At 39.5% G+C, this 25,272-nt stretch overlaps 1 protein-coding gene across 3 annotated transcripts in view; it reads right to left on the bottom strand.

Annotated features, from left to right (window-relative positions):
• The window catches only part of INPP4B (inositol polyphosphate-4-phosphatase type II B), a 340,922-nt gene that overhangs the window by 271,915 nt on the left and 43,735 nt on the right, over positions 1–25,272 (bottom strand). For all 3 annotated transcript variants that reach the window (XM_075090503.1, XM_075090505.1, XM_075090504.1), the window contains exons 3-4: positions 22,593–22,810; positions 19,934–19,992 (exon numbers count right to left, since the gene is read on the bottom strand). In XM_075090503.1, the coding sequence (XP_074946604.1) occupies positions 19,934–19,992; positions 22,593–22,704 (171 nt within the window). In that variant the 5' untranslated portion in view covers positions 22,705–22,810. The remainder of the gene's footprint in view (positions 1–19,933; positions 19,993–22,592; positions 22,811–25,272) is intronic.

Here is a 25,272-nt window from a genome sequence, read left to right as displayed (position 1 = left end):
AAAACAGCAGTGACAATTTAGGTAGCATCTGGCACCAGGAAAAAAAAAAAACCTATATCCTCCTTTCAGGGATGGGAACTCCTTGCTAACAAGGAGCAAGAAGGGCACAAGTAGGAATAACAACCTTAAAGGGGTGAAATGCAGAATTCAGTGCAAAACTGCCTTGTCTTTAGAGGCCTCTTCCATGACTCAGGGAGATGACGGAGGCACATGAAGCAATGAACTCATTACAGCAGGGTCACCTAGACAATCCTGATTCACGATAAGCAGGGAGAGATAAGGTGAAGACCAGAAAGCACCTACTACAAGATTACAGAAGCACAGTTCATGTTTCCTTAATCAGAATTTCTAGAATACATAAACTCACTTCTGTTGATAACTTATTTTGCCCTGTAATGTTTACATACAGATCATGCTGCTTTCTTCATAAGAACTAAGACCTATCAGGTTATGTTTTTCTACACAGTGAGCACGGAAAAATGTTTTAAAATGTACAGCTACAAGTGTCTGGTTTAGGAATACAGCTAAGCAGTGAAATGATGACTGTAAAGATTCTCTCAACTTTGAGCTTTACACTCAAATATAAACACCTTTGAAAAGGAAGGTGGGGAATAAGGCATAGAATAAAAAAGAGTAAGCAATTAAGAAATCAAGTAACTAATTATTATTTCACCTATCCTCAATTTATCTACTTTGTATAAATTAAACGTGTACTCAAAACCTCTTCTGAAAAAAGTATTAGAAGTATTCCTCCATTCAACAGAAAAGCATACGTAGAACACTGCAGAAAAGGGCTGAAAACATTCGAATTAGCTTTCGTGTCTGCAAAGACAACTTGGATTCCCTGTTATTTAAGTGACAGCTAAAGAAATCACTCTGAAGAATGTTCCCAGATTCTTTTGAGTTTTGGAAAATGACAAAATGGTTAGCATTAGTAGTTCAGCCGCATATCCAACTTATTTCCAGCACCAAGCAGAAGGAAACTGAAGATGACATTTCCCTCCAAACAGCAGTCTGAATTAAGTTTTAAAATGCAAAAATAGTGACATAGAGGCTAAAAGCATAGACAGTTTGCAGATTTAGACAAAAGATATTTGCATGTGGTATGGATTGGGGGTGTGGGGGAGCACAGACCCTGAAAAAAAAAAAAAACCAAAAAAACAAAACAGTCTCCATGTATAAAACAAAATTAAAAAATAAAAGGCAAATAGTGCCCATGACACTCTTGCTCCTGGTCTCATGCTTCTTTAAGTGTAAGAAGCCTTCATGCTCATTCAACCTGCTGAACACCAAAATAACGTACCGCTGAATAACCACGGACACATAAGGTATGAAAATTCATCCTACCTTTTCCTAGCAATTTTATCAGGGGCAGGAGCACGGGGTCAGGCACAAGGGAACACAATCGATTCTTCTATAAGGTAGAGACACCTGTTCTTCCCAACAGAGAAATCCAAATCATTTCAGGTGTGAACTTACTTAAAAGATCATGCAACCCCATGTCACGGAAAAGTAGTCAGACTAAACTATCAGTAAGGAAAGAAATACAATTCACCAGTGGACCTCAATGGGAACAGGTGCAATTAAAATGGACCTCTACAGGATAAACACCCAGTTTGGGGCTCACTGCCATATATAGAAAGGTTTACTCAACTTCATGAATCAAATACAGCCAGACCGTATAAAACATGAATTGTAGAAAATCAGTCCCACACAACTTTTAGAGCTATTATATGCAATCTTTGTAAAGCTTAACATTATATCAATGTCTGTAATAGTCTAAAGCAAGCAACCAGGCTGGTAGCTACCTGCACCATCAAGTCAAGGGAAATTAGTTCAAGCAAAATACATAGCTTTTATGTCTGTCTTTGAGAAATACACATTTTAATCTAAATTCAGATCAAGACTTTAGAGGTTTCTTTGTGCCATTTCTGGCACTGTTGGCTAATCAATAGTTCTGTTGACTAATCAATAGTTTTTATTAAAGTTTTTGGAATACCTAAAGCAGTCATGCAGTCATTTTACGAGAAGTATGCACAAATAATGTCTCAATGATTTTTTCCCCCCCCCAATTTTTCTCTACTAGGACTGAAAATCTTTATTCTTTTATTCTAAAAAATAAACTATTAGTTCTGTTAACTGTAGTATATTTATCTGAACAGTTTGCAAAAAAAATCAATGGATGAATATAATTGTTTTTTAAAAACCAATGGAAGAGTAGTAGCTCAACTTCAAGTAAAATTAGTTACAGTGAAACAGTTTATGAGTGTGCAAACTATGAATGAGCATTGGATGAGCATCAGGGTGAAACGCAAAGGGAAAGTCTCTTATGTCAGGAAACGGCAATATGAACTGTGTTGCCTAGACTGGATCAAAAACTAGTAGGTAAATCCATGAGCTCTGGCTGCAGCCATGGGAGTCTAGACCACGAATGGAATCCCCTTAAAAAAGGCAGCTAGCAAATCAGAGGACAACCATGCATAAAGATTTTTGCTCTACCACGTGCCTCCATTAACTCTAAAATAAAAAATAAAATTTAAAAAAAAAAAAAAAAAAGGCCACAACAGTAAAATCTAACACGCACATACAGAGCCCTGTATCTCTGCAGATTCCCAGAAACAAAAGCCTCCGCCAGATGCTCTTCTCTCCTCCCCCAGCTTCAGAGTTTCCAGAAGCAGTGGAAAGCTATACTGACACAAGTCATGTCAGAGTCAAAAGGGTAGACTACTGCGTCTTGATGTGCTCTATAATACGGAAGGATGAGAAATTCTGAACTTCATTCCAGGTGTCACATTTCTGAGTCTGTGACAGCATTGGGTTATTTCTTGTCATTTCAAGATCATAAATTTTAAAATCTGTAGGATTTTGCCAATCAAAATCCTATATCCACTATTTTCGGCTTGAGGGATGCTGGGGAAAAAAGGAAAAAGAAAAACCCCACCCAAAAAAACCCAAAACAGAAACAAAACAAAAAAATAATTGAAAGCTTTACACTTTATTGGAAAGGTAAGGGGAGAAACTCTGTTTTCTTCCTGGTTCCTGATTTAAAACCTGCCAGAAAAAACTTAGTGTATTTATACTGCCTTTGCTATGAATAATCCTTCTTTCTCTGCAGAGAATAGTTTAACAAAAATAATTTTTATTTCAGAACCAAGCAACATGTCAAATTACAGCAAAATAAATACAAAAAATTGCTTCTCTCCAGGCCACAGACCACATAAGTTTTCTAGCAGAGGCTATCAAGCTTCCTTACAAAGGTCAAACTTTGCTGGTATTTAAACCCTCTGATTATTATTAATAGCCTATGACTTAGCCCAGGGTGCCTCTTCCATAATGGAGCAGCCTTTCACAGCATTAACTCACAGTCCCGCACAGGACACATCTACGCAGCAGTCCAGGTGGAGGGCTCAGCTGGCTTTCCACTCAGAGCCCACAAGCTTGCCCAGGACCCTGGGTGAACACCTGGTAGCTGAAGACCAGGTTGCTACAGCTATGCTCCACCATGTCAAGCCAGTCAGCTGTGGTTACGTTCACAAAAGCTGATTGCGTTCCTTTGGATGGCAGCATGGACAGCGTGACAGCTTTTCAGGCTTTTGTTGATGCAGATTTAATTCCCACCTGAATTCTCCCCACTCTTGATTATCCAGCATTTCAAATAATTCTTTAAAGTGTTTCATGTTAACACATATAAAAACATACTCTTTTTCCTTCGATTCACATCTTTTTGAATAGACTAGATAAACACCGAAGTTTCTGTTCAAGTGTTAATTATTTTTTCGGCACAGGAATTCTGTTGTGTCTTATCTTAGTTTCTCAGTACAGTTTTCAACCCTAAAATTACTTCAAAACACTAATAGTATAACTTATAGAAGAGAGTTGTGTCGGGTTTTTTCCCCACATGCAAGTTAACTGAAACTGCAAGAAACAAGTACAGCACAGCCTGTTCCAACCAGCGCCAGAGAAAGTCTCAGATCCTGCCTTTTTAACACAATTATATTGTGATTACTGGTGACTGCAAAAAAAAAAAAAAAATTCCAAGATAAAACACAGCAAGCATCAATGCCTTAAAACCATTTTTTAAAATATAAGATGGTTCTTTAAAGCATTCAGTGAGATTTGCAGGATTGATTAAAAAACTTGGTCTCCATGCCTGTCCATGCCATCAATCAGAAAAGAATGACTGGTAAGGGGGTGGGGGAACCACCACACCACACCACAAACAAAGACCAAAAAAAACCCAACACTCGGGGAACACAGAAGTACCTCCCATGAGCTACGTTCGTTAAACAGAAATGCAGAGGAAGTCAGAAATATTCCAAAAAATAACTTGACTTCTGGTAGCTGCCATGTGTCCAGCATTACAGATGTAAGTCCTAACTCCTTAAGTTTGTATAAAATTTCCCAAAAGAAGAAAATAACAGGGTGAATACATATAAAAAGAGGAAGGGCACATCCAGAAAAACCTATACCACCCTAATGCTTCTTCCTCCCCATCTTGTTCTCTCTTTTCAGCCATTTTCACTTTAAAAAGGAAAAAAAAAAAAACACAATCCCTTATTGCTGCATATATCTCAAAGAATTAATCAGCTTGTTAATAAACTTTGGAGTGCCTGAAATGGCCATACATGGCTATTAGACTAATGCTGAGCAGACCGGAATCTATCAAAGCTTCCATGAAACCCAGACCAAGTAACACTGATTACTTACAAGCCCGTTGCTAAAAAAGTCTTGCTCCTCAAACACAGAAAATCTCATCAGTAAATGCTGCTCATACACTGTATTTATTTCTCTAAAATCCATTCTAAAATGCCAAACATGTTGGCCTCTTACTGAATCTCATCATGCCCTTGGACTACATTGACATTAATCCTCAAAATGTCCCATTAGAGTTTAAGTCTTTTAATTTAACCTTCCTATGTATCTAGCAGATATTCACAGAATCAAAGACTGCGTCAGCTAAAAGCAGTTCTACCTACTGATTCTGAAATGAGGGTGTGCTCCTGGCTATTTTAGAAGGGGGGGATATTTTTTCCCCCCAAGGAACAATTTTTTTTTTCCCTTTCACCTTAACTTTGTAGCACATCAACAAGCCACCATCAAAATAACTCCTGCAAAGACGACAACTGAATGAATAGCTACAGATTCTTCATAATCACTGGTAACCCTACTCAACAGAGCAGTTGTGCTGCATCCCATAATCCCTACTCCAAAGAAATCAAACCACCTGATGCTGGTGGGACACAGAAGCTTGTCACTCAGGTACCGTGCTGTAGTAGTATCTGCAATGCACTTAGCAGAAATAGAATTAATTGTCATCCTCTAAAGAGCTGATCCATTAGCACTAGCGTGTTAGGCTGTGATAAAAAGGAGACATCATTGGCAATGCTGCAGCTTATCTTCTCTCAGGGGAATATTTCAGAATGTTCTTATATTAGGAAAGCTTTTATACCCTTCTGAAACAGTACATAGATACCCATTTTTGTTTCATGAGTTTTTCTATTCTTTAGAATAGAGCTTCTCATCTGTTCTATTCTTTATATATATTGCTCTAAAGGAAAGGTCAATGGCAAAAGTCTACAAATGCATTCAGTATCAGGCAGACTTTTCCAATAGTCAAGACAAGCCAAAGTCTAAGAACTTGATCAAGCCAAGAACAAAGTAAAGGCCAGATGCATGTGATTAAAACACGCCACACTAAACAAAAGCACATCACCAAAAAATCCACCAAGGTGTTAGGTGGAATTTTTATTACGAAAAAATTTTTTAAAAAAATTAATAACTAAACAAACCACAAAACCAAAAGAAAAAAAATCCACAAAACCACACAACCAAAACTCTCCCAAACCTCACAATTCTTCTTAATGTATCCAAACTGCAATTGTTTGTTTCTTTCTACAACAGAAAATGGAGTATGCATGACTTCAGCTACAGATTGTTTTCCCCACATTTCACTTATTCTGAACTTCTATTAGGGAGCTACAATAAAGCTGTAAGTATAATCAAATGCACGTTTTTGATTAATCTAGGTAAACATTTTTTTTGTTTTGAACTGAAATTGTTAACTTACCCTAAAAGAACCCTAAAGCTAGGTTAGTATCCCAGGCAGTCCTTGCCTGTGATTACTGTTGCCCATCTTCTACAAGCAGATACATAACAGTAGATTTCAAGCTCTCCTACTGAAGAACTCCTCTGTACTGGACAAATGGGTAGAAATTATAATACAGAATAAAATAAAGTTATAAAAATGAAATAACAGGAAGGTTAAGGGTTAACAATTTTATGTAGAAGTAGTCACATGTCACAAACGTGTTAGAGTTATCAGAAGCATAGGTGTAGCACACAATAACTTTAAAAAAAAAAGTTTTACAATGGCCTGGAAAAATTACACTGCAAAGTCATTAAGGGCAGATGTCTTGCATTAACAGATGCTCAGGAACAAGGATGTGTATACTGAGGTGGTAACATTTGCTAATGCCAAGAAAAGTGACTCAAACCTAAAACTGAAGACAAAGCTACAGGCTCTCAGTATCCTCACCAACCAAGTGATAAAATCGTAAAAAAAAAAAAAAAAATCAGTGCTGGTAAGTGCAAACTGCACTTTTGGCAAAACACATAACCACTGTTATAACATCGGACTTAAAATTAGCTATCGTCTCTGAGCAAAGTAGTTCTGGCGGCACTGTGCAGAATTCAGCTCAGTTCTTCAGGGTTGGTCAGAAAAAGAAAGGAAATAGTGAATAGTAGTGCTTAGTGAGGATACTGAAGGACAAGGCACCATTTTGTCCTTAACAGTCATTAGTAATTGCTGACAAACCAAATGTAAGGCTAGAATAGTACTACAGCCTGTCTTATAAATTAGAGGTACTCAACTTATTCAGGGAAAAAGAAATTCTCACTAAATATCAGAGTGAAAGACAGGTATAAAACCCAGCATTTTTCTTCTTGGCACTACCCTTCACCACTATCTAGGTGACCTCCTCTTTCCCTCCCCTTCCCACCACCATCCCAAAACACCTTCTGGTCCCAGTGTGACCAGGACCTCGTCCTCACCACACTCATCCCCGTGCTGATATTAAGATGACATATAGAAGTCACCCCACATCCCTACGGCAACCAAGTCATGCCAGCTGCGTTAAACAGTTGGGCCCTCAAGAAGAAAAGAGCTCCTCCCTGAAGCACTTTTCAGCAGCCATCGCACCTCCTCCTAAGTCAACCCCACACAGAAGAGCAGACAAGAACGGATGCAGGCAGAAAAAAACCAACCCTTTAGGCTTCACTTCCTAAAGGGGCAGAGAGTACAGCATAGATCCAGCTGCTCTCAGGTTTGAGTGCCACTGCAGTGGCAAGCTCTAGAAAAAAAAATGCTAGCTAGGATAACCTGGGATGCGATTTAAAGAGCAGCACCCTGATGTATGTATATAGATGCACAGCTCCTCTCCTCCCTTCTGCTAAACACAGCACTCACTAATGAGTATACGGTGGGGCAAGCACAGACTAGACAGAAGATAGTACAAGGGGTTCTACCCACAAATTCCTTGGGCTGGCTGGCATCAATCACTTTGCAGCTGCAAGATGACTCTATCTGTACATATAACTCCTCTGGCTTCCCTCCTTCTCTCTTCACCCTGCTCATAAAAGCCTAAACCGAGGTTAATCAGCAGCTCCTGGCTTCAAAATCCTGCTTTAGGCCAAAAACAATAGCAAGTTTTGCCCTCAGTGAATTACTTCTGTGGAGTGTTTTTTTTTTTTTCTTAGGATTAGTTAACATTAGCATAAGATGTTCATTTGGCTGGTAACCTAAAACTGTTATCTGAAGAGATTGCTGCTGCCATCTACTGACAGCTTCCATTATAAACAAAATATAAAGCAACTTAGAGGTTCTATTCTAAAATGAGACAAACTGGTTCAATAGAAAAGCCCAGCATGCACAAACCGGCAGCTGGGCTGCATTACCTACCCAACAGGATAATGAAGCATGAATAATACTTCATATCAGGCACAGACCCCTTTCAGTGAAGGAAGAGTTTAGCAGCAGTATCCTGACGAACTGGTTTACTGCCTCGTAGAGAAGAAAAGTGATGAAATCAATTGTTTTGGGGGTTGGGTTTTTTGTATGTTTTTGAAATAAAAGGTGGGCAATTCTTCCTTTGACTACCAGTTACTCAGGCTAAAGAAATGTCGGTACGCTGTTTCAAAGATCAGCCTTTAAACTTTCTTCCACAACATCTTCTCTTAGGAGTAATATCCCTGTTCACATTACCATAATCTAAACTGCCAGTTCTGTCCGTAGCTTGATACAGTTTTATCTTCCTAAGGGGCTCTTCACTGGAACGTGTTGTGAAGTGGAACAGTTTCATAGGCCCAGCAGCTCTTCCAGCTACAGTCGATACCAACTTCAAAACACAAACCAAAACATTTCCATGATTCCCTTCAGTGCAGATTCACAGATTGCAGCAGTTGTCTTCTCCTAGCGTAGCATGTTAATCCACTGGTATTATTAGGTCTTCCTCCATTCCTAGGTTTCTTTCACGTGTTAAGAGCTAATAATTAATGAGGTAATAGCCAAGTATTTTAGTTGCATTCTACTTAGCTAGAGACTGCTACGTGTTGTCCACTCAGCACTTGTGCACAAGATTTTAAAGCCTTTCTTGTTTCCAACATAGCTGTCAGGTTTTCTCTCACCAAAACCAGACAGCTGTAAGAGTCGTCTCTAAAAACCGTAGCTTGCATCACAAAAATTCTCATCCAAGCCTCCCAAAATAGCTATGGAAGCTAATAGAGTCCTGATCCTGCAAATTTATCTCAAATAGTGAACATCTACTCAGCCCCAGGAGTCTCTCTGCAGACATACATAAAGCTGTGCAACAAAAACATCTGCCAGACCCCATGCTCTTTGAGAACTACCACAGGGTTCACTGCAACACCAAATAAGCAAGAAGCAGTGAACCAAGACAGAACTGCATGGCGATGCTCTATAACCCTTTGCTAAATACAGTTATCTACAAAATTATCTATTCTAAACAAGACTGGTGCTTGATTACTGCAAATTATGTAATTGTAACATATAATTGCATAATGTATGGAATTGTGTAACATACCAATTGCTGCTGTCTGTGAAGAACACAAGCAACTAAAAAAATAAAATCTAGATAACTCCATTAGTAAAACTTACAAATTTAGTGATTTGCTCATATTAAATGTTTATATGTATCACCAGAGTGTTTACAAACGCAGATCAAGGACGACAGGACTCTGATATTATCTACTGTACAGGTACAGAACACAGGTGTTAAACCGCAAGAAAGCCGGACATGCAAGCCCATGTCAGCCTACATGAGAGACAATGAACATTAAAAAAAAAAAAAAGGCATCATCACTGTGAACTTCTTGTAAGCATCATAGCAAAGATTTGTAAAGGCAGAACTTTAAGATAATGAAATTACACTTTTTAGTAAGTGTCTTGTTTTAGTACTTCAGTGTTGGTTTCGCAGATCTATGGAAGCAGGCACTGTGTGCTCAGAATCAGAAGAACTTTAAATGAAGAACAGGTTGGGGTACTGGAGACTGGGAAAAATCTTCACCATGAAAACAAAGAGCTCACAAAACGAAGGATGCAAGAGTCAGATGCAAGAGTAACAATAAAAAAAACAGCCTAGGAAAATTACTGTTGCAAGAGCTCTAATGGGTATAACCAAATCTCATCTTTCCCAAGATCAGAAGAAGGATATTTCAGTACATGAAAATGCAAAATAAGATAATCCCAGTCCAGAGTTTTAGGTGATAGAAAGATGGAGGGAGTGTTCTATCTTAAAAGGAATCTGCAAAACACAGGCACAGCCAGAACATGAGTACTTGGAAACACATTCCTGTTGAAAGCAATGCTAAAAATTATATGAGTAGCAGGAAGAGAAGCAAAGTTTGCTTGAGCCGTCAAAAGCAATGGGAGGAAGAACTTGACAGGAAAGATTAAGCAGCTGTTTGATTCCTGTTGAAATTGAATTCATGGCTAAATGCACAGGAAGAGGTCTCTGAAAGGCAAGATGAAAGCGTAGTTTGGACAAACAGGTACTGAGGCAGATCTAGCTGCAATTTAGTACTGAAGAATATGTACTTTTAAGTTACATCTTTCTCATATATACTTCAACTCTAGGTACAACACATCATGAATCCCCAAAAAGAATGAAGTCGAAGGAAGAAGTTGAGAATGACCAGGAGAAAATGGAGTCATAGTCAGAGGGTGAGCCAGCCTTGGAAGTGACAGTTGCATGAACAAGAGAGATGCTTCTTAGCTCTTGTTCGGAAGAGGTTATTCAAAGGACATCAGCAAAAGACTATTCTGTAGAGTGAAAGGGATAGCAACAGGACCAGGTTGGATACTGGGACGGAAGTGCAATGGGTGACACTTTAAACTAAGTAGCAATAGACTTCAGATACCAAAGACAGTAATGGGCACAGCTGGGGAAGCAGGCAGGTCAAGGGCAGGTAGGCATGAAAAAGGAAGGACTAAAGCATGCTTATTCCATGGAAAAGCTAAAGGAAATGAAGACACTATGGAACAAGTTAAACAAGAGATGAACGCAGACACAGAAGAAAACCAGGAGACAGAATGGAATTATCAAAGAAGTACAGGTTATAAGCAAAGTCTGCCTCCGACAGCCACGGATGGGAAGGGAAGGGAGGGCTTCACTATCTGAAGAGCAAGTCAGTAACATCTGGAGGCAGGAAGGAGAAGCAGCAAGATAAATGAGGGAATCAAGATGGCAAAAAGGTAGTAGGGCTGGCCAGGAACCTGTTAAGCTGGAAAAAGAGATATCAGGTCTTTCAGTTCATATTAAAAATAGGAGCAAATTATTCTCATTATTTGATAGTTATAAATTGCATTTTCAAGTACTGTTGGAAAGTAGACTGCAACAACAGTCAGAACATATACCTTAGTGGTAGTACTGCACAAGGTCTCAGCAACAGAAGCTCAGTGTGCCCTTGCTACCCCAAGGGGACACAGTGTTCTGGTGTCACTGGGCTTGCAGGACTCCCAAGGTATATGGGTCTTGGTCAGCAACACAACCGCTTCGGAGGAGTAGTTACTAAGGAAATCAAGGGTTACACTTGTCTACTTACTGTTCTGCCCCAATTATTCCAGACAATTTCATGCTCCCTACATTATCTCTTCATGAGCAGTGTGAGGACAGCTGCTTCTTCCCTCCTAACACTACAGGGGCGTTTTGTACATCATGCTTAGGGGGGTTTAGAGTTACTTTAGGTGGAGTTCCAGCACTCAACTAGCATACAATTCTCTGCATAGCATTCTTCCAATCCAATACGGCTAAAAACATCAAGAAATCTTTAAAGAAATTCCACTATTTAAATTAAAGCATGCAAAAAAAAAAAGCATTCTAAAGTGCCTTTACAGTATACCATAAGGGGCAACACAACTGGTTATTTAAAAATAGGCCCAGCTTAAGTAAGGGACTTCAAACATATACAAGATATCTCACTGACTTGAATGTATAACTACAGTAACAGGACACAACACCTTACTAAGGCAGGTTAAAAAGTCCACATGGCAACGTTCCCTCTCTCAACACAACCAAATTAATTTGGGTTCTTAACTGAATGCTGCCTGGTATTTAACTTATGTATATGCACATGTGTGTATTGTTATATACATATAAAAATCTCATTCCAGCAGTAAGAGGACGACCCACATCTCAGTTAAGTGCAGGCAGAGTACACGCAAGGTTGCGGCTGAGAATGCTTAGAAACACGTTAAGACTTTTGAGCCATGCAAGGGGCGGTACAGCTTCCAGATCTGCCTATGCCACGGTTTTGTCCTTTTCTGCTTCCTTCTCTATTTAGCACTCTTCCTACTGTAGACCAAAATCTTACCAACACAGCAACAACATATTTCACTGAAACTTACTCAATGGTTATTATATTACAGATGTAGATTCACTTACCTGTTTCTGAGCTTATAAACATTGCAAAACATGGTCATAACCAGCATCACACATGCAGTATTTAGCCAAAAAAACACATCAGCAATGACATTCAATCCCAGAGCAATGCTACACAGCGCAGGAACACTTATCCTGGCTGCTCAGACCTGAACACTTAAACTGATACAGAGCATGCTCTAGAAAATTGAAATCACTGCTGAAAAATGGTTTATAAAAAGTACATCCCTAGCCAGAAGAGACACTTTTATTTCAAGATGCCCTGGAGTGATCACTGACTTACAGAATGCTAAGCCAACGCACAGAGAAAACCCCATAATCCAACAGAGCAGAAAACGCTCCGCAGCTTCAATGTAAATAAAGCAAACCTCACCCTGTAACAATATGTAAAAAGATATCGAATTGGAAAGGAAAGTACTAAAGCTATACAGCTATGCTTAAATGCTGAAAATACATTGTGTATGGCTGCCTGACTGCCGAGAAGATTCATTGATACGTTCTCACATTTTTATAGCAGAAGTTACATACAACTATGTCATGAAAACCTGAGTAACATTTTCACAGCTGCATTACAATGTAATTCACATCAGAACCTCAGAAGTATGTCATTATTCTATTATTTCTACCTTGCACATGGTTCTCTGGTTATTGATTTATGATTCAATCTGTGATCTTTCTTTGAGGCTTTTCTGCCAACTGTTAATAATACATTACAGTTGTGATAAATGCTGTAACAACATAATTTATGTTAAGCTTTCACAAACATTGCAAGAAAGCTTGCAATTATTGACAGCACAACCATTTAGGTTTGCTCATTAATCTTGTGTACAAAATCTTAAGCCCGGCAATGCATTTGGTTTAAGGGAAGGTAATTCATTACAGGAGAACTCAAAATATTCACCACCTTTTACTTAATTCTCTCTGGCATTAGGTATATTATAGCACTCCAGTTTGCACCTGTGTAGTTAAGTCAGTCATTTCTTCAATATAAATCCCTTGGTTTTAGGGGGTTAGGAAACAAGCATATAGATTCACTACAGTACAAACATGCCATACAACTTTGCTACCACAACCTTGCTTAGATTAGAGAAAAAAAGACAGGTTTCTGATTTTATGTATGAAATATGACTGCTAATTTAAAATAACTTTCAGCACTCATAACAGCTTTTATTTTAAATACGGTCATCCATATAACTGAATTTCTTTCCTTCTACATGATAATTTTTTAAAATCAATACATCATAAAAGCCTTAAAAGGCAACACTTCACAAGCAAAAGCAGCGTAAGTATATCAAGCCAGGGCATGGACAAACTGACCTAATAGATTGGAATGGTTACCTCCACAGGATCATTAAACCACAAACTACGGAAGGTTTACACAGTCAACACTAATCACTCTCCTAGAGAATCCACTACTGGAGACTGAAAACTATTGATCAAAAATCTATTTTTAAATAAATACATATTCAAAAATAAGTAGGAATGTCAAAATGTTTACTCAGTAGAACATAACGAGCCCTCTGGAGCTATTATAGAGATGTAAAAACATAATTGTGCTTTTTAGTGTATCTTTTTATGTGTAGATTGCAAAGTAATTTATAAAACTGGCTAAGTATCAGCATTACCATTTGGGATTATTAGTATATGGGAAAATGAACCATAGCTGGGTTAGGTAGTTTCCTTCTTTACTTCAGTAGCAAACCCTCCACATTCACACATATATAGCAAACAATAAATTCAGGTTTTTTACCCACAGGTGGGGGGAGAAATCAAGCCCTGAATTGGCAAGAGGATTAAAAGATATTGAGAAAGGTTAAAGTAATTTGTTTACTTCTTTCTTGGAGAGAAAAAGAAAAAAAAAACAAACCAGAAAATTATTCTGAAGGACCTATGAACAGAATACAGCAAGGAAATGACACAGCATGACATCTGATATAAAAATATGCACTGTTCTTAAAAAAAAAAAATACAAGAGAACCATTGCCATAAATTCTGATCTGTAATTAAAAACTAAACCAGTACACAGTACAGCAATCCCCAAAGAGATCTGAAAGTTCCAATCAAAAGTCCCCTCCTATGCCAAAGGAAAAAGTCACGTAAGTATAAAATACTTACTATATGCATTACCAGCAGTTGCCCAGCAATCCTCCTCCCCATCCCACTCACCTGAGTTCTGGAAGAAAGTACCTCCCAGGTTGGAATTGGGGAGAACGTAAGTAAATAAGTAAATAACCCACATACCACTTACTTTAGGTGAGACATATATCACTTTCTTGTTCCAAATCTTAACTGTGTTGGAAACACTACGCAATAATAACGTATTTAAGTATTTTGGACCAGGATCCATGAGGATTCCTCCAAGATTAGCATGATGTCAAGCTTTTCTCTGGAAGCCCTGCCATGCACTAGGTTCCCCAGCCCAGTCACACTGCTAACCGTGGCTTTAGGGAGCACAGTTTCAAAACTACCACCTTCAAGAGCATCATATACTGACTGTGTTCCATTGGATGCAAATGGACACATTTGCCACATCCTGAGAGGTGGACAGGAAGCCGACACATGTAAACTCAAGGTTTTAGGGCTTCACACAGAAAGGTCTTAACAATATACAGTTCCCAGCGGGGATAATATCTGTGGGTGGTTGACTCTGGCAGGCTGCCAGCCACCCACCCAGCTGCTCTCTCACTCACCCTTCTTAACAGGGCCCGTGAAGAAAATAAAATTTAAAAGCTCCTGCGTCAAGAAGACGACAGAGAGAACACTTACCAATCACCATCACAGGCAAAACAGACTCAACCCAGGAAAAATTTATTTCATTTATAGCCAATTAAAATAGACCTGGATGGTAAGAGACAAAGGCAAGAACTAAAGCAGCCTCCTCCCAGTCCCCTTTTTCCCAAAGCTAAACTTCACTCCTTCATTCTCAACTCCTCTACCTCCTTCTCCCCAGCCCCCAGGTGGCACAGAGGGGACGAGGAACCGGGTTGTGGTCAGCCCATAACACTTCCACTCTGCCACTCCTTCCCTCCTCATGCTTTTCCCCTGCTCAAGCATGGGGTCCCTCCCATGGGCTGCAGACACTGAAGACCTGCTCCAGCATGGGTCCTCTCCATGGGCTACAGTTCCTTTCAAGAGGACCTGCTCTGGCACGGGCTGGCCGCAGGCTGCAGCTCATTCAGGGCACATGCTCCTGCACTTGAAGCAGATCCTTCCTCTCCTTCCCTGACCTCAGCATTTGCAGGGCTGTTTCTCACACTTCCTCACTGCTATGCAGCATTTCGCGCTTTCTTAAAGACATTCTCCCAGAGGCACCACTTGCCTCCAGCCATTTCTCACGTAGGCCACTCACCATCATAACTTTGCCACCTACAACCAATACAGTATGGTAAGGGACTAATTTAGGGAAAAAACCCAACCAACCAAACAAACAAACACCCCACACACATCCCCAAAAGAAAAAAACCAAACTCAAAACCACCCACACCGCACAAAACCACACACTGAAATCTACAAAGAAGTTTCACTAACACTAGCAGATGCTGGTTTGTACCTCAGGCCTACAAGTAGGTCTACTTCTTAGCCTACTCAAAGTCCAAAATAACCAACTCCACCGCTAGACCAAGGAAAATAAATGTCCTTAAGATACCTAATAGGCTATTCTGCTGCATCCAAACATGATAAAGTGGAAGAACAAACCACGTTTTTCCCTACACTGAAAATGTACTGCCACGCTATTTAAGATTAACAGCACAGATAAGTCGGGAAGCATCCTCTGCAATTTCATAGTGAAGATTCTTCATATACAAGTAGTATAATTTATGTACATTTGAAGTAGAATGAGAGTCTGTCATTAAACTATAAGCATTTGTATATGCAGACACGAACATGCCTCTGACAGCAATTAACGAATAGCAGCAAATCAGTCTTCATTTCATGACAGTGACTTCTGGAGTTAAATGTTCAGCATTCAGATGACCTTGTAAGACATGAGAGTTACTTTTCTTCCTTGTCAAACCATAAACCAAGTCAGGTTCCAAGAAGAAAAACAGGAATATGGCTTCATCAGCTCTGTTATTTGAATTAGCAAAGGTTTCAGTAGGATACTAAAAAGCAGAAAATTCGCATCTATGCTGGAGCACCTTAAAGCGTGTGACTCTGGCTAAGCCCTCGACAGAGCCGGTGCACACCTGGAGGGACTGCAGCCATGGGTAAGGCCATGTTGGAACATGTTTACTTCCAAAGTGACCATGGCTCTGGGTAAGACCACGCTGGAGGAATTGTAGCCTGTGGAGAGGCCACACTGGAGCAGGTGCACCTCAAAGTGACTGTGGCTGTGGGTAAGGCTATGGACAGCAATGCCACAGCAGGTGTACCCCTGGAGAGACTGTGGCTCCTAGGTAAGGCTCCACTTGGAGCAGGTACAACCCTGAAGGACTGCAGCCTGTGGGTAAGTCCAAGCCAGAGCAGGGGCAAGGGGAGGAGCTCATTACAATATTAAACCCAACGGTCTGGTCCAAAGAGACCAGGGGTGGAGATTGTAATAGAAATACCTTTAAACTGTGTAAACTGGGATTTGAGTTACACGTTATGGAAATTACTGTAGCAGAAACCCCTTGTTGCTAGCCAGGCTGGGAACAAGGGGAGGAGTTAATTGCAATGTTAAATCCTATAAGCTGGCCCGAAGGGGCCGGGGTGGAAATTGTTATGGTTCGATCTTTAAATTGTTGTAATCTGTGATTTGAGTTCAATGTTATAGGAATTACTACAGTAGAAACCACCCAAACCAAGGGAGGACAAGCCTTTCAAGCAGCAGTGCAAGTGCGGCAGTGACCTGACCTGAGCTGGCTTTGGTGCCCAGTAACTCCATGCAACACACCACCTCTCCTGCCCTGAGCGACCACCAGAACAGACGGAGCCCAAAGTCATGGACTAAATTAATTCAGTGGACATTTTGTGGATATTTATGGAACCTCTACAGACATATTACATGAGTGGTCCCTAGACAAAGGGAATGATAAATGATATCTGTGTATCTTATCAAAAGGAGATGGACACACACACAACACGGGGTTAATGCAGTGGTATTGGATAGTGTGGGACCTAAGCATCATGTAAGTGGTCTGGAATAAGGGGTGGATACTGTCCCGGTTTCAGCTGGGATAGAGTTCATTTTCTTCATAGTAACTAGTATGGGACTATGTTTTGGATTTGTGCTGGAAACAGTGGTGATAACATGGAGATGTTTTAGTTGTTGCTAAGTAGTGCTTACACTGGTCAAGGACTTTTTCAGCTCCCTGTGCTCTGCCTGGTGCACAAGAAATTTGGAGGGGACAAAGCTGGGACAGTTGACCCAAACTGACCAAAGGGATATTCCACACCATAAGTCGTCATGCTCAGCCTGTAAAGCTGGGGGAAGAGGAATGAAGGGGGGGGGGGGACGACATTGGGAGTGATGGTGTTTGTCTTCCCAAGCCACTGTTACACTTGATGGAGCCCTGCTTTCCTGGGGATGGCTGAACACCTGCCTGCCCATGGAAAGGAGTGAATTCATTCCTTGTTTTGCTTTGCTTGCGTGCGTGGCTTTTGCTTTGCCTATTAAATTATCTTTATCTCAACCCACAGGTTTCCTCACTTTACTCTTCTGATTCTCTTCCCCACCCCACTGGGGGGGGCAGTGAGCAAGCGGCTGGGTGGGGCTTGGTTGCTGACTGGGGCTAAACTACAACAGGGTACACTGCCTTCTGTCCTCACAGCACAGAAATTGCTTTGGTTTTACTTAGTATGCCTACATATTGCATCCTTTGAAAGAGGGATTTGAGATTCAGGAGAGATCTGTCTTTGTCAAAGTAGTTATCCTTTACAGTACCCAACAGATGAAGCATCTGAAAATGACCATTTCACAAAGTCCTAGGATATAAGCTGACTAGAAAGTGCTACATCATTTAGTTTGATCTATTGCAAGACCCTGCCCTTTAATCACTCAGTGGTCTCTACACTGAGCCTAGTAAGTTGTGACATTTTTAAACTGAGCACCCGCTATATCTCATGCTTGTATTTCAGTGGCCAATCATCCTGCGATCATTTGGATTTGTCTGACTTCAATTTCCAAGTTTTTCTCTTACTGTGACCTCCCTAATTCAAGTACCTGATAAAAATCACCTTTTGAAAACACTTTGACACTAATCAAGTCACCAGTCTTTTTGATAAGCTAAAATTTGTAATTTGTCAAACCTTCCTTCAATAACTTCTGCAGATTTTGAAAAATTCTTTAAACACGGAAACCAGAATGAGATGCAGTTTTCTAGCACTGGCCTAGACATAGAGATAAAAATCACCCACCTATTTAACTAGTTCAGCCAAACCACAGCATTTCAAGGGGAATTGCCATTTGTTTACTGCAAGCCTAAGTCATTTCAGTAACCAGCCATTAATTTGTGTCTCATCCTCCAAGTTTCTCAAAACACAACTTTTTATTTGAACATCCTGAGTGGGCCTAGAGGGTTGGTTGAGTTGCCGGTCCAGCTGAGTTGCCTCATTCCATCCATCTGCACCTCATCTACACATTTAACAAAAAAAAAAAAAAAAAAAAAAACCACCACCACACACCCTATGAGCCTGAGTACTAACCCACGCTGAACCTGCTAGTATAGTAGCATTAGATTCTATACATCTCCAAAGCCAAACTGATAGCTACATTTGATTTCAGCAAAACTCTCCTACTCTTCTCTTCACAGCTGCAAAGTCAATCAAAATATTTCCTGAAACTGTTTTACAAAACACCAGAGGCTTCTGTGAAAACGGGGCGCTTGGAGGAGCATGGAGTAGAAGAGAATAGTTTTAAACTTAAAGCCCTTTACTAAAAATAGTTTCTGCAAGTCGTACAGCAGTATGATAATATATGAGGGTGCAACAAAGGGGTGGCCATGAGCTTGCTTTCACCTACATAAAACTTGTTGGTCCTTCTACCACCCAGGGGAGTACAGCCATATGAAACTCAAGCCAGAGAAACCTTTACGTCATCCTGACTCATTTTGTTTGCATACATACCGAAATCTATTGCATGGTCCTGAGCAGTGCTTTGAAAGCAAATACTGCTTTAAAAGCATACCATATGTGCACATTCATCACTGCATTAAAATAAGCCACTATATCACATTGAAAAATCTTTCAAACAGAACATACGATCTGTCAAGCAGTACTACCATTTCCACCCGACTGCTGGTCCACACAGTATAAAAATATCCTAGGAGCCAATTATAAAATACTTACTGTTAACAGGTAACACCTCAAGTTTCATACTACTCCCCAACTCCTTACAGACCAGTGCTGTTTTCAGGCAACCACAGAAGCAGCGTTCTTAATATCAGACAGAGAGTGTAAGAAAAAGAGCAATTCCACACTCAGTGCATGTTCCTTCCGCAGGATCCTAATAAAGCCAATGGCAAATGAGGGCACTCAGCAGCTCCTGCAAGACTTCCACTGCAGGTCAGGGTCAGACCCTATTTTAATAGGCCCTTCATTTTAGGCATATAATTGCTCTTTACAGCAAAGGAAGAGAAAATAATACCGCTCTTCATAACAAACTTAGTTACAAAACCACACCAAAAAATTGTCATAGGTGTCTGAAACTGCATCTTGAACATTACCACAATATCTCATTTAGCTGTGAGATTTTTCTTTCGTTATTCCAGTGGATTGGTGGAATAATTCTGGATTTAGACCCATGTATGTTATGAGCAGAACCTGGCCATAGACTATTTAGGATTCAGCTAAAGGAAGTTGATATCATGAAGAATACCTAGCATTATAGAAGGCAAACAATGGATTATTTTTTTTTTCATTTCCACTATTCTAATAATAGTGTTTTTTTTTTTTTAGTCCCTAAAAGCACAATGCCAATAGCTATCATGAAAAAGGATTACTCAAGTTCTTACAGATTAGACTAACACATCAAGAAAAGCAGTAGGAAAATGAATTACCTTATTTTTCATTAGAAAAAGCAGATTTCCTTTCAGTCGGCACCATCTCTCTCTTGGTTCTGTATGCAAAGAAGTAAGAGATTAATAAAAATAACCTTTTGTCTTCACACATTAAATGCTTCTTAAAGAAGATGCATTAGTTATAAAGGTCAGAAAAGAAAATCATTAGCCAAAAAAAGCCAGCTTCACTCAGCAGCTGCCTATGTACAACATGCTGTTAAATGCCAAATAACTTCCCAGAAGGTTTCTTCTACTCTGCAGCTGAGAGAATTGGTGACTGCAGCATACACTCAACTGTGTTTTCTCTGCTTTTCTCTCTTTTCCTCACTTGGGAGTGGAAACAGCTACTGTAGCATGGAATGGCTTTTGCGTCCATCATTTCAAGAGATGAAATATAATCCTTGTTAAGACACAAAAATATTTACTATTCCGCTTAAATTAGAACATGCTAATCTGAATTTACAATTTTCAGAACATTAAAAAAAATGAAGAAACGAGACCTAAATAGTTACAGTCACTTGGCTATTACTATTTCACTATACTTTTTAAAAGTACTGAACCAGTGGGAATAACAACATATTTCTGTTTATACAAACATGCAGGCAACCTAATCAAACTTTTAAGAACAGGGAATGCTTCAGAACTTTAGGGTTGGCGAGTGGGTTAAAAAAAAAAAAAAGAAATAAAGAACTTTAAAAAGTTATTCTTCTGAAACTAGCCATTTTTAAAATGGCATCATTTTTTCTTTTTTAAAAAAGCACTTGATATATATCTGTAGGTATAGATGATACATATACCTATTCTAGACATATATAGGTATAGATCTCTCAGACAAATGTGATCTCTTTTGACAAACCCTACATCACTTGACAGAGGAGGGAACATTTTTACACAAGATGTATTTTTGAGAGGGCACATGAACCCCTGTGTCTCCAGGCAGCAGCCAGCCTTGAACTGCTAGGGAGCCGGAAGAACAGCTGTACCCTAAGGTCACATTATTCCACAGCTGCCTCTGTGGAACTCCTGTACCTCCCTCAAAGCTGGCCACCGCTACAGCAATAATATCGACCAGGGGGATGTCTTGTTAGGGTAAATAAATAAATAAATAGAATTATCTTTTTTTTCTTGACAGTTTAAATTAAGATGTTTCAATAGGCAACATTTGAAAATCAGAATAGCTTTTCCCCCACAAGAAAGTGGAAGGTTTACACCCACAGGCACTGGAACTTACAGTAAGTGTTTACAGTTATAACCTGGGTTGGTTTTTTTTTTTTTAAAAAGGAATTGAAGTTCCTGGATCTTTTCAGACCTATTAAAGTGCAAGAACGTAATATGAACAGATGCAGATCCACCAATATAAATCTAAACACAGTTACCAGATCCGAGTGTGTTGTTTTACAGTACAAGTACAGGACTCTGCCAAGACTAAATTCCATCCTCCAGAACCCTGGGGGCATCGGACGGAAGGAATCCTATCACATTCACATCGCAGCTTTTTCTCATAAGAGATATTTTTATATAGAATTGGGAAAATTACTACCTTGTAAGTGTGAACAATAAGCAAGTCCAAAGATTAGTCAGACTAACAATGATGAGTTTATCAGTCATGTACAGTGACCAAAATGCCTCAAGAGAAACGACCCTTCTCTCAAAGGAGACAAGCCCACGACACTGGGCTAGGTGAATGCGCAGTCTGTCTCTAGTCAACTGAAGGTTTTTACCAGCCATATTAACACTCAACATATTCTTAAGTGAAGAAAAATTCAAAGCATCCTCATAAATATCAGATATTCACTGGAAAGGGCTTGATATGCTGCCTATGATGAGACCACAGAGAAAAAATCCTGTTGAGGAACCCCAAAGCAGCCAGAAGTGGATGCTCACTAGTACTCAGTCCAGGAAGTTTGCTGCATCCTCCACAGGAAACTCTGGCTATTTGTCATTAGAAAATGTACAAAATATTCTGAAAACATGGCACAAAATTTTCTCAGTCCCTTATCATAATTGAATCTGTGTCATTTTGGGTTGGTTCTTTCCCCCTAATAAAATAAAAGTAAATATAATCACAATGAAGAACAACTGGGACAACTGAAAATAAAACATTTGCCATTGCTGGAATTATTGTATTAGGAAATAGCTCCTGTTTAGTTGTAAAAATCAGTCCTAACAGCTACCAAGGGAATAGACATTTATTCAAGCTTACTGGAAATTGAAAGACATTTAAAATAGGATCGTAAAAGCCTGAAGAAACCTGCAAAGGAGGCAGGAAGCGAGCCGTGGAAAATCTATAATGATGAAAGAACACAGTTTTTTGGGGGTGGGAGGCGCAGGTCCTGAGGAACTGGATATCTAAACTTTAAAACGTGGCAACTAGTGACTGGTAACTAGTAATAAAAAAACAATCTTGATTTACAGGAAAAAATAATAACATGTTATGGACTGAGTACTGTTTCTCAGGTACATGACAAAGCAAACTTGAGGAAACAAAAAGGCTGGCTTTAAACTTCTTTATTTAGAAAGGTATTGAGCACCACTCAAGCATCAGTAATGAAGAAAACCAAAAACTCTGAGGTGTATGTAATTAGTGAAACGGTAAGCTGACAACTGCAGAAAACATGCACATCAACCACGAGTAGTTTTCAGTGCAAGTCATTTTTACCTATTAATTTTTCATCCCCGACCACTCTGCAAATCTTCAGTTTTCCTTCCTTGTCAAACCAACCTGATGGTCGCCTGGCCAGCAAAGCCAGATCTTTAGCATTGAATCTCATGGGGTTGCCAGGGGAGAGGATGAAGATGAGTAAGAGATGGAGGAGGACAATGATGATGCTAGTTTGTTGAGGCTGAGCAAAATCTAGCAGCAGATATGAAGGTCAACTGAAATATTAAAAACAAAAAAAGAAGAAAACAAGAGATGTTGCTGTTTATTGTGATTTCTGTTCTGTTGTGCACTCCAAACACTGTACTTTCTTACATAGTATGGGAGCAGTGTAAGTAATAGGGAAAAAACCCAAGGTTACATAGGTGGCATCTCCTCCCCACGCATGTTTTAAGAAAGAAAAGTGTAGGTTTGCTTTCTAGTGTCTCTATAACCTTATGCAGAAGTTGTAATTTTATGCGGTATTTCCACAGTTTATCAATACTGCTAAAAATATATTGTGGTTATAGGCATATAAATAACTAGAAAGCTCATACGTGCATTCACGGGGCAGGGGGAGGGGGAGAAGATTGCCTTGTAGTTCCATCTCCTTCACAGGAACAATAACTCCAATAAAATACAAAGTGTTACCTATAAAAGTTCATGACATACTAAAGGATTCACGTTTTACTATACTGACACTGATTAGGACACCAAGCGCTTCTCTTTGGGTCATGGTATATTCTAATAGTTTTCAATTATTTTGGAAAACTTTCTTCTTTGTTTTCAGAAGACAAGTTGTGTGCCCCCCCACCAAAGAATAATAAAAAACCCCAGTTCTCATTTATTAGAACTACATCTACTGAATTTAGTGAAAAAATTATACTTGACACATATATTCGAGATCTTTGTTTCTCTCAGAGCCCTTCCTCTGTTTATCTGAAATTATTTTAATACTAGGCTCAGTAGCTGTAGTTTTGACCAGTGGAATTTTGGAAATAAAGATTTTTGTCCAAATTGCAGTTAACACAGCACCATTTCACCCTGCAGCAAGGATGAGAAAATAAGGCCAGAAAAGTAGTTTTAAACAGATCTTTCTTTTAAATGCCAAAATATTTTATGCTCTTAATATCCAATCCTTTCATAAAGGCCTTCCTCAAAAAAGAATCCTTGGTACCAACCTTATACAATCAAGTAACAGAAGTTTGTCAGGTGGCTTTTAATACTCTCATACACTTTAAAAAAAAAAAAAAAAGCAGTGCCCCCAATCCTCAGCCTGTGAGCTTCAGAAGCCAGTTTCTGCCTCTACATCAGAAGCCTTTGTTTTTCAGAGGCCAGCACTGACATCTTTATCTGATGAAGAACTACAACTCTTAACAACTCCTGATCAAGTTCCTCTTAACTGTTGAGCTCTGAAGGACAAGTTACATCTTCTGCACTGTCTCTTTTATCTTTTTGTGGACCCTCTCACTCTTCCCTTTATATTCACTTTGTTTGCTCTAGTTCATCCCTCAGTCAATGACTGCTGCTATGTCCATTAATTTCCAATCTCCAAACCACAGCCAATTCCAACAGCACTACAACAATGAAAGCAGACCAAGCTTAACTATTACTTTGTACATATGAAATATGGCTGAGCCATAAATACGATCTTCAGAAGACAAATACCCAAGTAATTTTTTCCTCCTAGGAAGGTTCTACAGTTCTATGGAGGACTGCCATAAAGCTCAAAGCTCTTTTAAGTCTCCCTTTCATTATCACATATCCTTGCAAGCAAGAAAGAGAGTACGTGCAAGCAGTCCCAACACATACCTAAGCAGTAGAAGGTTGCAGCTTCAACTTTTCCATTCATTCCCACACATAGACCTTTTCTCTTGTTTCCCTTTAGCATCAGCAGCTATACTTCTTTTAAGTCCATCTCATGCCTTTGACTCCACTTCATAATCTTGCTGAAATTATAACCTCACAATTTACGGACATCACAGAACCTGACCTGCAATTTGCAACATACAAGGATGCTGCTGTGCCCAAATGAGCTACCAACTCCAGCGGAGGTTCCATGCAAGTGCAGCTGGCTGGCTATGTTCTGTAAATTGATAGACTACAACTGTGGAAAGATGAGTCATACAGCACTTACAAAAGGGTATTTATCATACTCTGTAATCTAATCCTACAAGCATATTCAGCATTGAAGACCAAATCCATCAGGAGGGCAGGGGAAGACGCTGGGCTTGGTCATACGATACATGAAACCCAGCCACAATGACCCTTGCAAAAGGCTTACTGGGGCACACAGGAACTTTGGGACAGGCAATGTGTATACTCCTACTAGCCTCTGTGTTCTGAGTGAAATTAATTGTTGGTTTTGTTTTACAGCCACTGAGGCATTTTTAACAACAGACCACACAGTGTTTGCAACAGACCTATTGGGTTTTAAAAAAAAAAACAAAACCCAAACATAAGCTTGGCAAGGTATGTAATTTTTGTCGTCTCCAACTGTGCTGTGTTATCAGCTGGTCCCCTCTCAGGCAGGTATCTTGCACACCTTTCACAGAAGTCATTGGTAGACTTCTTTTTTTAGAGTACACAGTTCCAGAAATTCAACTGCAACCTACTTAGTTATTAGTTTATGAGCTAATCAGTTCCAGTCCATTTTATGAATACCTTATAAATCTACCGTAAACAGCATTTTCAGCTACAT

This window comes from Phalacrocorax aristotelis, chromosome 4 (genome assembly GCF_949628215.1).
Source record: "Phalacrocorax aristotelis chromosome 4, bGulAri2.1, whole genome shotgun sequence".
Lineage (NCBI taxonomy): Eukaryota > Metazoa > Chordata > Aves > Suliformes > Phalacrocoracidae > Phalacrocorax > Phalacrocorax aristotelis.
This window is presented reverse-complemented; position numbering and strand designations above follow the sequence as displayed.